We start from the raw sequence: 17,971 nt of genomic DNA, 5'->3' as shown, positions 1-17,971 counted from the left end.
AGAGGTAACAGAGCAAAACCTGGGTGATCTTCTCCTAGCTTCTCCTGATGCTGACAGCTCACAGCCCCCGAAAAGCCATGAGCGAGATGTTGATGTTGACACAATAGATGGTGGCCCCCTTCCACCACCACAGGGGCTTCTCCTGCTCCCCAAACCCACACCTGCAGCCCCATCAACCACTCTTCTGTTTTCTATTGCTGTAATTTTGTCACTTTAAGACTTTTATAAAAAGTCAAATTGGGGGCTGGAGAGATGGCTCAGTGGTTAAAAACACTGGCTGCTCTTCCAGAGAACTGGGATTCAATTCCCAACACCTACATAACTCCATTTCCAGAAAATACATCGCCCTCTTCTGGCCTCTGTGGGCACTGCATGCACATGGTACACAAACATACTGGTAGGCAGAACACCCATACATGCAAGATATACATTATTGTAAGTTGAATCATACAGGACACAGTCAGTGATTAGCTGGTCTCTCCATAATTCATGCGGGTTGCTTTGTATGTCAGTGTCATGGGAGTTTTTGAGTATCCCTGGAAATTTCTACATAGGCAGTCATATCTGCACACAGGGCATTTTATTCCTTCCTCTCTAACCTGTGTGCACTCTTTCTTCTCTTTTCTGTCTTCACTGCTTTGGCATGATGTCACATTTAAATTTTAACCCTATGAACTGTGTTTACCAAGAAGCATGTGTTAAAACATTCATTCATTTAGTTTTTAATTTGCTTGAGTTTTTTTAATTGTTTTTATTGAGCTATATATTTTTCTCTGCTCTCCTCCCTTCTTCTCCCCTCCCCTTCTACCCTCTCCCATGGTCCCCATGCTCCCAATTTACTCAAGAGATCTTGTCTTTTTCTACTTCCCATGTAGATTAGATCCAGAAAGTCACATTCTCTTTTAAAAGCTGGAACCAGACTTACACCCCGAGAATAAATATTACTTTTCATAGTCCATAATGCTTTGTTCTATTGTTGAACTCTGTTAATATTTTGTTAGAAATTTTGGTGTCAGATTAGGAAATAGTTCTTTTCTATTTTCTGGAAGAGACTACTCAGAGCGTACGTTAATTCCTTTAAACACTTGGAAGATGTTTAATGCTGAGCTCCCCTCGACTGCGGTTTGTGACATGTGCCCATCCCTCTCCTAGGTCTCAGCCCCACAGAGTTGCCGTTTGATTGCCTTGAGAAGACAAGTCGGATGCTCAGCTCCACGTACAACTCTGAGAAAGCGGTGGTGAAAACGTGGCGCCACCTTGCCGAGAGCTTTGGACTGAAGCGGGATGAGATCGGGGGCATGACTGACGGCATGCAGCTCTTTGACCGCATCAGCACCGCGGGATACAGCATCCCGGAGCTGCTCACAAAGCTGGTACAGATCGAGCGGCTGGATGCGGTGGAGTCCTTGTGTGCAGACATACTGGAGTGGGCTGGGGTCGTGCCCCCTGCCTCCCCTCCCCCAGCTGCTTCCTGAGGAGTGTGCCTTGAACTATCCTCCCTGGGACCCGCTGGGGATCCGACAAGGCCACTGCAAGCTGTGAGTGATGCCATCGGACTGCCGAAACTCACGGCTTTTCCTGGTGGGTCACTGTATTCCTTAGGTGGACCTAAGGAGCCTGCTGATCACTCAGATGAACATGTGGGGATGATGCTGGTGAAAAATCCCATCCTGTCTGTCAGGGGACGCTTGGTGGGAGACAGAGGGCATGAGACAATCACATCACCAGAACATCAAACAGGCTAAATGAAGGGATGCTAAGAAAATGTAGCGATAATTCCGAGAAGGGTGACAGCGTCTTGTGAAGTTGAGAAATGGGAGTGTCCTTATGAAGAGAATAACTTGAAGGTTTTAGTAGACAAATGTACAAAGTACAGACGTCCCACTTCCTCCATTGCTGCAGACGGAGCAGTCTGTTGGGGCGCTCTATGGCTTCAGGGGTGGCTTGACCTGTGTTTGCAGTCGCCCACAACGATACAAGCCTTGCAGTCACTAGTGGAAGAACTTGGGGGTATGCCATTGCCGCACAAGGCATGTCTGCCCAGCCCAACGGAAGTGTGGGCAGATTTGGCCTCCAGCATCACTCACAGACAGAGCTGTTACAGTGTATCAGATTGTTGTCCTTCAAACGGGAGATGATGACTTCCTAGGGGGTTTGTCCATGCCGGATACTAGACTGTGGGAGTAGCTGAAATTCACGAATGAGGCTTGTGTGAGTCCAGACAGCATCCTGGGCCAGCGAAGGATGGTGGAGCCTGAGGTGCAGTACAGAGCCGGGGCTTGCGGGACTGGTGGTGTCATCCCAAGGACTGTCATCTCCTCCCGCAGCCCGAGCTTCTCTTCTGCCAATGAGAGCTTGGTCTTTATGTCTGTGGTCAGGAAAGTTAAGGCTCAGGTGAGCAAAAGAAAATGGAAGCAGGACAGGAGAGGCCGAGGGGGCCGCCGTGGGGTAGATACAGCGTGGGCAGCCATACAGAGTAAAAGGGGAACTTCTATCAGGGATTCTTGTGTAAGGGCGGCTGTAGGACAGAGCATTTACAGGGAGGAAGCTTCTAAAGGGGCATTGTTCTTGGCAGATTCTCTTATTTCACCTGTAACTGCCAAGAAAAGGAATTCAGGGGAGCTTTCCCACCAGGAGGTTAATGCCCAGCTGGCTGCTGGGCTCCCTCCTGAAGCGCTGGCTGTAGTGATAGTTAAGTTGCAATAAAGCCTCTGGTTGAGAAAGCGGTGGGTTTGCTTTGTTTTTTGTTTTTTTTTTTAAATGACAAGTCATAGGACTGAACAGAAGCTTTCGGGGTGGGAATCAGTTGTACGTTTAAAACAATCCAGCAATTTCCTGCCACGGAATACAGAACATACTGTGAGAAGACCATAATTGGGTCCTGAATATTTAATATAATATGATCATTTTACTGTGTCCGTTTGTGTTCATTTTTTTAAAGAAGGTATTTGCTGTATCCTGCGAGTTAAATAGTCTGTGTAATTATCCTTTTAATTCCTCTTCGCGATCCTGCCGTGCCTTTTACCCCCAGTTTTCAGTAATGATGTTGAGCTTCCCCTTCATCTGTGATGAGTGGGCGAGGCTACAACAGCAGGCTCCTCTCCTCCTGACTGTCTTTCTGGTGAGGAATGGGCAGTGTGGGCTGGCCTCAGTTCACCTATTAGATCTCAAGGCTTGAGGGCAGCCAGCATCCATGTTGTTTCATTGACTCCTGGCTTGCTGATTGAGGGGAGCTCGTCCCTTGTCTTTTACTTTATTTGGCAATAAATCCAGAAAGGGTGTGCTTCAATGAGCTTTGCCTACGCTGTAGAGATCAGAATCTGCAAGACCATCACGTTTCTCACTGACCAAGGCTGGAACTCCATGCTGCCATTTTCGTCTGGAGACTCTCATTATTTTTCAACACTTAAAGGTATTTAGTAAACGCCCAGGCTAGGTCTGAGGCCCTTAGCCCATGAAGTCATAATTGTGAATATTTTATGTAATTCTGTTTATATAACTTATTATATTTTTATAAGCCCAATAAACATGTTAATAAAAAGGTGGCTACAGACTGGTACCGTGTGAACTGTTAAAGAGTGACGCTCTGTGAATGGAGAAGAACTGACTGTCGTGGTCACTGTACTGTGTGTGAGGAGACTGTGGGCTTGTGGCCATCCACAAATAAAGTATACAAAATATATAGCAGGGAGGTGTTCACTAGCAGGAACAGGCATATGTGGGGAATATGTAAAACACAGGGCACCATTTTCCACATTTACTTTTAAACAGTGTGTTAGCTGCTATGACCGTGTCACTATCAAATACAGTGTCTTAGAGCACAGTCATTTCTCAGTCTGGCTTTGGGGTCAACTTGCCTGGGCAGTGGCTGTAGGGCCTGGGGGTCTTGAGCATCGCAGCTGTGCGAACCTGGACCTGGGACACAGTGCCAGACCTCACTACCCAGCTACCTGCGGGAAACCTGTTGTGTTCTCAGAAGCTCCCCAGTCTACCCGAAGCCTTTGTCCACACCGCTCCCAGTTCTGGCCCTTTGTCAGAGTGCATGCCTTAGAGACTGCATGAATCTCCAGTGAGGCAAATTACACTTCAATTCTGCTAGCCCCACCCCCACCCCTGTGAACGCAAGCTCCCAGACTCAGAGACAGTGAACAGATTAGCAGTTTCGCTCCCAACAAGCCCTAGGTGGGACGCCAGCCCCCAGATGAATGCCAGGCTACTAACCGGTGCGCAGCCTGGCACCTTTTGTGTAAAGGAGCTTGTTGTGCCATCTTTTACTTTTTTTAAGGGGTCCACCACCCTGCTCCCAAATAAATCACTCATGCAGTCTTATTCTTTCTTCTATCCACCCAGCCTTAGCTTGGCTTATTTCCTGCCAGCTCCTCTTAAATTATCCCAACTACCTTTTGCCTCTGGGCTTTTTCCTTTTCTTACTTCCGTATATATTACCTTCACTCTTACTCCACGGCTGGCTGGCTGGCCGGCCAGCCTCAGAAGTCCTCTCCTGGTTCTCTTGCTCCTCCCTTTCCTTGCTTCTCCCTCTATTTATCTTCTCTGCCTGCCAGCCCCACCTGTCCTTGCTCCTGTCTCACTTCTGGCCGTTCAGCTCTTGATTAGCCAGGCAAAGAATCACAGCTTCACAGAGGTGCACAAATGCGGCATAAACAGGAACAACACATCTTTACATCGTTAAACAAATGCTCCACAGCAAAAACAAAAGCGACACACCTTAAGATAATATTCGCCAATCAGAATATTTTACTGAAAAGTTTCTGCTCAGTCTTTTAAGGAGCTACTGGATTCCAAGGGAGTGCACAATATTGCAGGCTTGCTTAGATTCATTTAACACGGTTTCATTCAGCTGTCTCCATGTAGCCAGACAATTGTCATTTTAGTATGCCAATGTTCACGTACTATATTAAATGGATTACTAAGCTTCAGATATGTAGCAGGTTCCTGGGAATTTTTATAGCTATAAATTACATTGCTATAAATAACACAGATACTTTCAATATGTATTCCTTATTTGAAATTATTTACTTAGTCTGAGTCATCCAAACCCAGAGAACTAATAGTTATACATACACATTACATTTCTATGACAAATGTAGCCTATAAGACCTTCCTTTAGGGTAAATAACTAAAAAGTGATCATTAGCGTTTATCACTTCTGAGTAATATGGCAGACTGATATCTGCTTCTGCTGATGGTGATATAAAGGACAGGAGTTAGAATCAAAATAAGCAGTAGACTCTATTCCTATAAACAAAGAGCTAGAGACAAGAGAAATGAACACAGAAGAGATTTTCCTCTCCGATGAAGCAAGAAGCTCAGTGTCCAGCTATACCAGCCCCTGCTAGGTTAAGGGCAGCTTGTCACCTCGACGGGCAGAGAGATAGGCTGTGCCACAGAGACTCTAAATGGGGGCGGATACAGGGGTGAGACCGCTGGAGCAGAGAAGGATGTGGTGGAGGGGCAGAGCTCGGATTCAGTGCAGGCCCTGGAGATGACAGCCATGGCCCAGACAAACTCAGGGATCCTGACACGCACCATGCCAAATTTGGTTCGGCCTCCTGAAGGCTGACCAGGAAGAGACCTCCCAGAGAGACAGAGGCAAACATAAATGGATGGGTCTGGCCCCCTCAGAGACTCAGTCACAGAAAGCTTCAGCTATGAGCCCCAAAATATCAGAGGCGAGTCTATAACTAAGGGTAAGGGACTCGGACTGGGCCATTCTGGCAGGAAGCGGACTTAACTGGCTTGGTTTACTGGGACTGGCAGCCATCGGTGCCACCTGGAGATGATAAAAAGACAACTGAAGGTGGGGGGAAACACAGCACCCCAACAAGGAAGCGGTACTGACTGTCAGCACGCCCTCAATGCCGTCTTACTGCACATTTAATTTTCTGTATACTACTTGGAAGTTTTTACACTTGCTGTGCTGCTGGCTCTGTATCTCTCAGACTTCTGTGACCGTCCTATTTTCTGTGCACTTGCTCTGCAACATCCCTGCTATCTCCATCCTTCTAACCCTCCTGCTTCTCTTCTCATTTTGCTCCTATTAAATATTGATACCTTTGACTCTAAAGGTACTGTTTGTTGGTTTGTTTATTTTTAAGACAAAGTCTCACTATGTAGCCATAGCTGGCCTGCAACTCACAATGGGGACCAGGTTGGCCTCGAACTCACAGAGATCCGTCTGCCTCTACCTCCTGAGTACTGGAATCGAAGGTGTGCACTAGCACACTAGGCTGACTATACATTTTCTCAACTAGTCAGTAGTACCACCTTGTTGGGGACAGAAATCAAACACAAAGGCTCCTTCTTCTGGAACCAATGTTAAACTGTAGCGTCTGTCAGGCAGCTGTCTGCCCCAGGAAGGAGAGGGACAGGAAGCGAGGAGTGGGGAAAGTACATGTCTGACAGCCGAACAAAGCACAGCAAAGAAACACACAAAAATACAGAGCGTGGAGGGCAGATGGGGACAGCTTCTCAAACATGAAGAGGAAAAAGTCTAAGTGAGCTCAGGGCAATAACGCAGCATGGTAAATCCTCAGTTCCATCCCATAGCAAAACTGGTGCTTAGGGAGCAAAGGGGCTCTGGCTAGCTGTGCACGGTGCAGGAGGGGCTCCTCCCTGCGATCACTGGAACAGCAGGAGGTTGCTAGAGCAGAGGGAGGCTATACTAAATCCATGATGGTCTCACAGAGCATAAGCAGCACAGCCAGACAGGACCAGGCTAGGTCCTCAGGTGTGGCTGGAGTTCACAGGCGGCTGCAGGAGATGCTAGATCCCGGACTGAGAGAAGAGTAGCGTGGAGGTCCCTGGAGAGGCTGCTGCCCTCTGAGGACTGTCCCAGTCACTTTTATCATTGCTAAAGTATCCGATATAAATAACTTAAGAGGAAGAATTTATTTTGGCTCGGGGTCTCAAAGGATACAGTGCATAGCTGCGTATGTATGCGTGAGCTGAACATTGTGGAGTCAGGAATGGACGGCAGAGGCTGCTCTCCTTACGATAGACTGGAAAGGATGAAAGTCAGGTACAGAGACCAGGTACAACTTTAAGGACAGCCCATCTCCCTCGGTGACCTACTTCCCCTAGGTATATCCCAGCTTCTAAAGCTCTGTCACCTCGCAAAACTGCACAACCAGCTGAGAACTGAGCATGGGGACAATTCCTTTTCCAACCACAGCAGGGGTGCAGCTGACAGGAGTGCAGCTGACAGGATTCTGCTACAGATCCAGGTCCAGTTAGCCTGGCCCATAGTACGCCAAACACTAAAACCGGTTTTGCAAAAGTGGAACACCCAAGTCTCCAATCTGAACCTGTCAGGTGTTTTCAGGCTGAGGCATGGTTTCCTTACCTTTCCTGTGATTGCGGGTTAACTAGGCAGTGGGGGCATAGACAGGCTTACACAGCTTTGTCACATTATCCCTCCGCAATTCAAAGCCCACAGCAGGAAGCAGGGATTTCAGAAACCCACTGCATCATTTCTTCCTCCAGTCTTGGCTAAGGCTCTCACTGAAAGAACCCAGGGGTCAAGCTGGACATGGTGCCACATGCCTTTAATCCCAGCACTCTGAAGGCAGAAGCAGGCAGATCTCAGAGTTCAAAAGTCAGCCTGGTTTACACAGTCAGTTCCAGAACAGCCAAGACTACATAGTGCTATAGAGATTTGAACTGGTGTGGATCTTGAGCTGTTGATACAAATTGTACAGTTCATTTGAAAATATAATGTATAATTAAGAAATATAGGTTAATAGATAATCATCAAATGTGTAGTTGTATCACTTAGGCTTTCTAGATAGAGATATATTTCAGTTAGATAGGTATATTCTTCAAATTTTTCAAATATGTATTCAAATACAGAATATGACTTTTTTTTTTTTTTTTTGGTTTTTCGAGACAGGGTTTCTCTGTAGTTTTGGAGCCTGTCCTGGAACTCCTTTTGTAGACCAGGCTGGCCTCGAACTCACAGAGATCCGCCTGCCTCTGCCTCCCAAGTGCTGGGATTAAAGGCGTGCGCCACCACCGCCCAGCTTAAAATGTTTTAAGAACTTAGGACTTTTCATGACATGAGACACATTTGATCCTGGCAGCACCAATTACTTCAAGAGGATGATGGGCATTGAAGATTTGGGCAAGAAACTTCTCTTGCCTGAACTGTTTGATGTTATGCTGTATGAACTGGACATGCAGGACCCACAGAAAAATGACTGCTGAACTTGCCTAAAGGTGAGACAGTCCTTCAGGGTTCCTGCTTCATGAAAAAGTCTGTTAGACATTCTGCAGGACACGGAAAAAAAGTGACTGACAATCTGCCAATATAGGCAGAACTGTCTGAAATTTCTTGCTTCATGGAAAAGTCTACCAGATACTATGGGACTGTGGGCTGAAGATGGATGCCCCAATGATACAGAAGAACTCTGGGTGACTGTTCAGACAGATGTCTCTGTCAATTCTAGAGTTTTGAAAGTTGCTTACAATACACTTCCTATTTACTTAGGTAATATTATATCCTCCTGGAGTCTTTGATGGAATTGAATAATATATAATTTATAGTTTTCCTTAGTTATGATAAAAGGTAAATTAGATATAAATATTGTAACTGTAATTCTTGCTTGATACCTGTTTTGTTATATGCAATTTTACTTGTTAAAGTTAAAAACCTTCCTTTTTATTTAAACAGAAAAGGGGAGGTGATGTGGGATTCCCCTCTGTGATTACCATTGATGAATAAAGAAACTGCTTTGAGCCTATGGCAGGACAGAACAGAACTAGGCAGGGAAAGCTAGGCTGAATGCTGGGAGAAAGAGGGCAGAGTAGAAAGAAACCATGTAGCCCTGCCAGAGACAGACACCAGAACTTTACCCAGTAAGCCACAGCCAGATTAATGGAGATGGTTTAAGATATGAGTTAGCCAGAAATACACTTAAGTTATTGATCAAACAGTATTCCAAATAATATGGTTTTTGTGTGATTATTTCGGGGCTGAGCAGCCAGGAACAAACAAGCAGCTCTCGTAAAACATAGAAACTCTGTCTTGGGAAAAAAAAAAAAAAAAAAAAAAAACGAACCCTGTAGCACGAATAATAAAAACCCAAAGACAGATATTGGGGTTCAACCTGAAGATCAGAAAAACAAAGCAGCCAGCCACTGGTTCTTACCTCCACCTCCAACCGAAATGGCAATCCAGGCTCCAGGAATCTCAGAATGAGACTGTGTGAGAGCTGTGTCCTCCCAGTTTATACTCCTCTCTAGGGCTGGGATTAAAGGTGTACACCACTGCCGCCTCGCTTCTATGGCTAGCTAGTGTGGCTACTGGGATTAAAGGTGTGTGCCACCACTGCCTGGTCTGTAAGGCTGACCACTGTCGCTGTTTTACTCTCTGATCTTCAGGCGAGCTTTATTTATTAAAACACAAATGAAATATCACTACAGATCCCAGGAGTCTCAGGCCACGTGAGGCCAGTATGAAGGTGAGCAGTAAGGCTGGACTGAGAAAGAGGTAGACCAGTACTCCACAGGGAGTAGCTTGCCCTGGGGAGAGTGACCAGTGGAGCTTTGGGTTGCTTTTTACCTGGTTATAGCCTGATGCAACTGTACTCCTGAGCTATCTCTTTGGATCCAGGTCATTTGATCTTGAGTTTGTTCCAGTATTCAGGCTGGAAGGTACGGACTTTGGGGAATGTTCCTCCACTCTTAGAATGGTCCTTCACAGCAAGTCCAGCTCACTGGCAGAACACAAGAGCTTATTTCCCTGTATCAGAAGACACAGGGCCATAAGTAGAAGGGACCAGACCCCACCCGCATCTTTACACACTGCCCCCTTCAATATACAACTTGCCCTGACGGGCTGCGAATGGCTAATCACTGCAGCTGCAATCCAAGGATTCTTCTGGAGTTGTTGGGACCATTTGGAGTCCTGGCCTCCAGCTGCTCTTCCCTGCTAGAGATCTTTACTTTCCTTCTGATCTGAGTTACTGAAAGCTGTGTCAAAGTTGTTTACCAGCTCTGCTTCATGAGAGCACGTGTTGCCTTGGCCTTGAGGATCAGAGGATAAGGTTTTCACCTGTTGGCCCACCTGACTGATGGGTATATAAGCCTTCATGGTGCTATTGAATAAAGGACTTTTTACCAGTGACTAGAAGTCCATGTCTCTCTGTCTGTGTGTCTTTGTGTGTTTCAACCTCCAGACCCTTGCCTGAAGCTCAGGAATTGTATGGTAGTGCATAGAGCGCAGACAGGCGCTGTGTGCTGCATGGAGTCGTATGTGCTTTAGTACCAGAGTGCATTCTGTCGCTGCCCACCGGGCACAAGTAAAGCGCTTCCTGAATGACCTCAGGACTCTTCTGGGTGCAGGGTGAGCGTGGGCAGATGGCAGTGCTGGCTGTGTTCCCACAGGAAAGCAAGATAGCTGTATATACAAATGCCCTGGACAGTTGTTTGGACTTCCTGAAGGCAGAAGTTGGCTTTTAATTATTAAATTGGTAGACAGAACAGATCCAAATAGAGAAAACTGCTTGATGCATCCCAGAGTGCCTGGTCTTCTCATATGTAGTGCTTATGTGAGAGTCGAAGTCTATTTGTTTAAACCAGATGGAATGCTTTCTGGAGTGACTTTTAAATGATAATCTGTATTTGTTGGCTTGACTCCAAACAATAAGCTGGCCCTTAGTGTGTCCTTTGTCCCTGTACACGTGCATCATTGTGGCCAAATTGAAAGAAAGAGGCTCCTTCCACTTCCCCTGGGAAGGAAACACTCATCAGGAAACTCTATGAGCAGTGTGCTCCCTTAGCATCTCCCAGCCTCTGTCCCCTGTAGACGTCTATACTAACAATACCAGGATCTCAGAAGGGAGAGTTTGTTTTCTGACCGGTGGGAGAGCGCCAACAGCAATGGGACAAAGTAGGAGGCGGCTGAATGCCAGGTTGGAGCAACTGCCACTCCCAGGGTAGCATGTACAGACCCACAGCGGCCTGGTCTTGGAAAGAAAACACACGAATAATGGCCTGTCTTGGCTTAGAGATGTCAGTGGCGACCACCAGGGAGTTCTATCTGACAGGACACACACTTGCTGAAAAGGGTCCTGCCCTGCTAGCCCTACTACGTCTCTTTGACTCTTCAGCTCAGACCTTCACCTACCATGGGTCTGGCCTTGACCCTCTCAGGTTTTTCAGGTGGGGTTTCCTCACTAGGTCCTCCAGACAACCTGCCACGGCTATTCCTAGGAAACGACGCGAAAGCAAAGCCAAAGATCTCATGGCTTATTCTTTGCCGTGATGCTCTAGTCCAGTGGTTCTCAATTCTTCCTAATGCTGCGACCCTTTAATAATACTGTTCCTCATCTTGTGGCGCCCCCCAGCTACAAAGGGTCACAACCTGCAGGCCGAGAACCATTGCTCTAGTCTCTGTTTTGTCCCAGCTTGTGTTCCTCATCAGAGAGGGCATCACGGAAGCACTTTACCTCGTGGACTTGCATTGCTAACTTCTATCACAATGCCATCTATGCATTCTAAAGTGCCTTGTTCTCCTCAACACTGACAGTCAGGGTAACAGGGTACCCTGGCTTCTGCTTGACAAGCAAGACAAGTTGGGTCCAAACACTAGGGAGAGTTGGTTTTTGTTGTTTGATTTTTGTTTTTTGGTTTTGGGGTTTTTTGTTGTTTTGAGACAGGGTTTCTTTGTGTCGCCCTGGCTGTCCTAGAACTCGCTCTCTAGATCAGGCTGGCCTTGAACTCACAGAGATCCATCTGCCTCTGCCTACCGACTGCTGGGATTAAAGGCAAATGCCACCAGGACCTGGTTTAAGGAGCGTTTTGAGTTCACACTGTTTATAGTGAAGCTGACACCCAGGCCGTCTCCCAGTTGAAATGTTGACTGCTCAAAGTGGAATTTGGTTACTTTTCGTTGCTGTGATACAATAGGGAACTTGTAGAAGGAAGAGTTTATTTTGGTCTACAGTTACAGAGGAAGAGTCACAGAGATGGAGATGGACAAGGCTTGGCAACAGGCAACAGGAGCCAGGAAGTCGAGAGATCACATCTATCCACATACAGAAAGCAGAAAGAGAGCAGGAAATGGGGCAAACTGTAAACCTTCAAAGCCTGCCCCCTGTGACATGTATCCTCTAGCAAGGCCACACCTCCCAAAGGTTCCATAGTATTCCTAAAGGGTGCTAAAAACTGGGGACCATGAACCTGTGAGGGACATTTCTCACGCAAACCACCTCTGTCTGGCTTGCTGATTCCTTCAGCCTCCGTCCCTCCCAGGGAGCAAACTAGGCATTTCCCAAACCTCTTCCTACTTGGCTTACTTCACCTCTGGGTTTTCATTTCACTTGTAATGACATCTGTGAATTTGAATATATACCAGTCAGGCCCAAAGGGTACCCTCCCCAACACCTCCCCCCCAAAAAGGGCAGGCCCACTGACTTGGTCCAAAGTTGAATCTAGGGCCAACTCAAACTAGGCAATAGAGGGATTTCTGGCAGTTAGAAAAAAAAGCCAGCATTCCCCAGGAACTTATGAAATGGTTTTCTTCTGCCAAAAGGAGTCATTTCCCCTGTCTCTGGCAGAAGGGACTAATGTATCTCCATTGACATATACCTGTGGTTGCAGACAAGCCCATGCTGGCCTCCAGGCTCTTAAACAGTCCCTATTCACAAGTACTCACTATACATTCCCAAGCTCCATGCCAGTCTCCTGGCCCTTCTCCCTTGCCATCCCACCTGCACTATGCTACCCTAAGGCTGCTCTGGATCCCCACTCTCTTTACCAGCAAGGCCCCCTTCCCCGTGCCCCCTCACTATCCTCATATTCTCCCGTCTCTTGCCGACAGCCCTGATAACGTCCAGCCTTCTTTCTTTCTGCTGTGGACTCTTCTAGATGGCTCTGGGTGTTCTCTCTCTCTTTTCTAACCCCATCCCCACCCCTGAGCAACCATGGACTGGCCATTTCTGTGGTTTTCTTCACTGTGCCCCTCACATACAATACTAAGCAACCTAAAGGGTGTCCTGTGGATTGGTTCTGATTGGTTCTGAATTCAGAAACACACAGGGAGATTTCTGGACTAGTTTAGAGGACTCAAGAAAAGGAATCATGATCAATCAACTTTCTCCAGCATAAAAAACCCTCCTCCTCCCACAGTACCTGCTTTAAGGCCCTTCCTAAGCCCAGGAACCCTAGCTTATCAGGCCCCCTTATGTGTCCAGAGGCCTCGCTTCCCGTCATCCCTTGCTGCTGGTGACCTCCACCATGTCAAGGCAGCCTCACCTTCACCAGGTTTACCTGAAAAGGAGCACGTAAGACTCCCCTATAACACGAGGCTCTTCAGAATGCCTGTCTTACTTGGTCTTTAACCTTCAATCTGCTTGCATCTCCCAAAGGTTCCTGCTATCACTGAGGGCAAGAGAAGAGACCTGATTTCCCAGGGCTAGTTAAGTCTTTTCCAAAATACCCAAACCCTCCCCATTCATATCTGATTCCACTACCAGTCCCTGGTTTCTAAATACCCCCACACCTTACCGGTTTTTCCTTGACACCAGTCCTTCCACCTAATTCTGGAAAACCCCACAATTAACCAATCTCACCTGGTCAGGTTACAACCTGGCACCGCCTTATCCCCAGGGCACTCATTTTCCTTCTGGCACAACTGAAAAGGTTAAACTGCACCCAGTGGCCTACAGCATGGGGCTGTCCTAGATGCTGCTCAAACATCTCCATCTGCCTACCTAGTAACTGGACAGGGACCATTTCTCTCCTCCCTCCAGACACCCCACTCCCCACACTGGCCTCTATCCCAATAAAAGCAAAAAATGGCCATGAGGTCACCCCCTTTCTAACAACTCTAGGCATCCTCTTCAGGAATTGGGGAGCAGGCCTAGGTACCTTTACATCACTTAACCTCCATCTCTCCCCATCTGAGGAAGCCTTAAGGAGATTTCTAACAGCTTGATACCTTCAGGATCTACCTGATTCTTTGGCCACCCAGGGGCTCCAAAACTACAGAGGGCGAGGCCTCTGCCTGCAGCCCGCAGAGGGATATGTACTCTTCTATAGGAACTCGGCTGCTTCTGCACCAACAAATCAAAACTAGGTCAGGACCAGGCCCAAAGACTTGGAAGCCAGGCACAAAAATCTCAACACAAGTGTTCCCTCCATCCTTGCCCCTCCCCCTACTCATGCCCTCCCTACATTTTTACCATGTCATTTAAACTTTGTGGAGGGATTCCTCCTGGACTGCTTCCTGTTATCACCCGGTCTACCACACTAGGCAAGAGAAAGTCAAGAGAGAGTCACTCCAGACCCAAGAATCCCAAAATGACAATTCTCCCTGTCAGCAGGAAGTACTTACCTCCAAAGAAATGGTACCCCATGCACACACACACATACACACACACACACACACACACACACACACACACACACACACACACACACGAATGATCTGGAGAAAGGGAAATTCCCACCTCTTCTTAAAACTTAGGCTTTAAACTGGCTCAAAGTTCCAGGAAGCAGACTATTTGTACAATTCCTAGAGGTTGCAAAAGAAAAGCAGCTGACCCCAACCCCCAATGTTGAAACAGACAGCAGGACCTCTAGTTTCAAATTTTAAAGAAAGCTTATCTAGAAAAATACCCAGCTTATTTCCCTCGCTCTGTCCCTTGTCCATCCCTAACTTACCTTTAGCTATAAAAACCCGACTCACACCATGTGCCCTGTTGCTCTCCTACATTCTAGCACCCGTGCTGCTGGGTCTTGGGATGTCCCTCACAGGCTACGTAAGGTCTGCTCTTGCTGGGTGAGGTAAGGTCAGCGTGAATTTTCATTCTATTTCCCTCTTCAAACTCAGTTCTTACAGAGATAACCTGGCAGGGCTGGGACCTGGAGAAATACCGGGAAAGTTTAAGGTCTGAATATCCTTCGACGTTTGCCAAGTCCAGCAGGGAAGCTCAGGTCAGCCTCCCACTAAAGAAGGGGGCAGAGTGGCTCGGCAGAGGCTTTGCAGCTGCGGGGAGGGGGCCTGACAGGTTTACAGCACCTCAGTCTGCTGTCCCAGCTCCCTAACTGCAAGGTTCGTACTGGCTCAGTCTCCTGCCCCCAGACGCTTATACTTATGTCTGGAAAAGTCCAAGGATGTAGCTCTGGTGCTGTGCTGATGTCTGAAAGAGATGAGAAGTCAGACGCCAGACAACGCTCAAAACACAATAGGCCATCTTATATGTGATCCTGTATTTATCTCATAGAATGAACAGTAACAACAGCCACAGACATTTTTCTGGTTTGACCGCATCTCAGCCATTTACTATGGATTTATCAAGAAGTGCTTTTAGACTTTCGTGTAAACAACTGTAGACCTTAAGACATAAAGAATCGCTTTTTAAGTCTTAAATGAGTCAATTCCTTTGATGTATACATTTCTACTGGAACTGACCAGATTGACTAGAATTACGTAAGAAAAACAAATCTCTAAAGCGGTTTTGGATTCAGTAACAGCAGGTTTCCGTTAATGTTTCAATTTTTAAGACAGGAAAAGTAGCAGCCACAGGCTTCAACTTATTTGGAAATTATTCTGATTTTTATGTGTATGAGTGCTTTGCCTGCATGAATGTCTGTGTGCTGCATGGATGCCTGGTGTCCACAGAGGGCAAAGAGGGCAGCAGGTGTCCCGGAACTGAAGTTACAGACATCCGAGTGACATGTGGGTGCTGGGAATTGGATCCTGGTCCTTTGGAAGAACAGCCAGTGCTCTTAACTAGGGCCATCTTTCCAGTCGCACGGATTAAGATATGATTATAAATAGCCATTACTTCATTTTAAGGTTTCAAGTTATCAAAATGATTTTTTTTGAAACTGGTTTTTAAAGAGATACAGTTTTTAAACATTGAAAATTTGATATTTATGTCCTGGTAAAACTGAAGCATGCATGGGCAGCCCGTATATGGCGGTTCTGTTGAATTTGTCCATATTGGGTTTCATGGTTTAAGTTGATGAGGTCTCTTCAACATAATTATTCTAAATTCTCGGTCTGTCATTGAAAACTAATGCTATAGTTAGCCTTTGTCGGAGATGGAGTGATAATGCAGAAACACACAACTGGCCAAAGTGTCAAGCATAGGTGATGGAGTGCCCCACCCTACAGAGACATTTCCATCCTTGGGGAACAGCCAGGGACCAGCACAGGAGGGTGAGGCAAGGCACTAAGAGCCAGAGGATGAGGGGGGCGCACAGCACAAAGATGTCCTCTGGGTAGGACACAGCTGCTGCACTCGTGAACACACTGCCACTGCGGTTATCTGCATGACACCTCTCTGACTTAACCTATAGTCATGGGTGGCAGAGGAACCCACGAGGCCCCTCCGCTCCCTGGGCTGACACTGGCAGTTAATGGTTGCTGGAGGTAGGGGATGTCATTTTCTTCACAAGGGTAGCCACTGATGCATTGCCTATGGTCCTGAATAACCTCCTACCCACACTCATACAAGAAATTCCAATTAAACTCAATGGGACACGCAGAAAGGAGACATGAAGGTGGGAGAGGGGCTTGCTGGGAAGAAGGGTTTTAACAGGAAGGAGAGGATGAAAGGGTCTTGGGGGACAAAAATTATATACTATCAAGCTTCAAATCTGAGGTGCCTACTTAAAATATCAATGCAGACCTAGTTGCCAGGTTCTCCCAGCATCCCTCAGTGCCTACCTGCTACAGAATATGGATGGCAGCATACCTCGACTACCCTGGACTCTCCAGGCCAATGGCTGGGCTGCCCTTCCCCCAGAGACTTTCCTATATAATCCAGACATTTGGGTCACCTGGTTACTGCACCTGGTTCCTCTCTCCCTTCTTGCTTGCCCTTCCCCACTCCCACACAGCCCAGCTCAGCCCTGTCATGTCCACTCTGAACTCTCTCAGATGTCCCTGCCTGACTATGCTCTCCCACATGTCTATAAAATTTCTCCTCCACCATCCCTAGGAGCAGTCATGTCCTTTCCTTTCCTTTCTTTTTTCATTCATATACATGAAAGAAACTACCAAGAAATTAAAATGCATAATTGTTGTCAACAGGGTACGTAATATGTTTAAGTCATTCACAGTCACCAGCTTTACTTAAAAAAAAAATTGAGTTTGACAATAGCTAGGTCATAGTCATATGATTATTCTAAAGATATATATTGGCCATTTGTATTTCTTCTGAGAACTTTCTACTCAATTCTTTGATCCTTTTAGTTTTTACTTTTTTGAATCCTTTGTATATTCTGTCATATATATTCTGTAAGCTTCTTCACTCAATTATTATTATTATTTTTAATCTCATGAGGTTCCATTTGTTGATTGTTGACCTTATTTTCTGAGCATGAGAGTCCTTGTCAAAAGTCTTTGGTTATATCTTTATCTTCAAATGTTTTTCCTGCCTCTTTGGCTAGTGATTTCACAGCAACAGGTTTCTCAACATGGGAGAGAGGAACATTATCAACTTCAAAACACTGGGAGTTAATTTTTGTGCAGTGTGAGAGATTGGGATCTAGTTTCAGTCTTGTGCATGTAGATACCCACTTTCCCCAGCATCCTTTGCTAAAGAGTCAGTCTTTTCTCCAACAACTATGTTTGGTATCACAGTAAAAGGAACCAGACAGCTGTAATTGGATGGGTTTGTGACTCCACTATTGATCTACATGTCTGTTTTTGTGCCAGAACCGTACTGTACTTGTATTTATGGTTCTGTAAGACAACTTGAAGTTACATTGTATATGGTGATTCTTCCAGTCTTTGCTGACTGTCCCTTTGCCCCAGGCTGATTTGTCTTATCTGAAGAATTTTAGTTTGCAAATGAATTTTAAGATTTTCTTTCTTTTTTTTTTTTTAATGATGAATGGCAGTGGAATTTTGATGAGGATTGTACTGTATCTGTAGATTGGCTTCTGGTAAAATAACTATGTAATCATTTTCACAATAGTGAATCTTCTAATCCAT

General features: G+C 46.3%; 1 protein-coding gene across 1 annotated transcript in view; it reads left to right on the top strand.

Moving 5' to 3' along the window:
- Edar (ectodysplasin A receptor) overlaps positions 1 to 1,475 on the top strand; it is a 28,513-nt gene extending 27,038 nt beyond the window's left edge. Inside the window, exon 11 of the mRNA XM_057751933.1 lies at positions 1,153 to 1,475. Within this exon, the coding sequence (XP_057607916.1) occupies positions 1,153 to 1,475 (323 nt within the window). The remainder of the gene's footprint in view (positions 1 to 1,152) is intronic.
- Positions 1,476 to 17,971: the final 16,496 nt, after the last annotated feature.

Source organism: Chionomys nivalis, chromosome 19 (assembly GCF_950005125.1).
Source record: "Chionomys nivalis chromosome 19, mChiNiv1.1, whole genome shotgun sequence".
Classification (NCBI taxonomy): domain Eukaryota; kingdom Metazoa; phylum Chordata; class Mammalia; order Rodentia; family Cricetidae; genus Chionomys; species Chionomys nivalis.
This window is presented reverse-complemented; position numbering and strand designations above follow the sequence as displayed.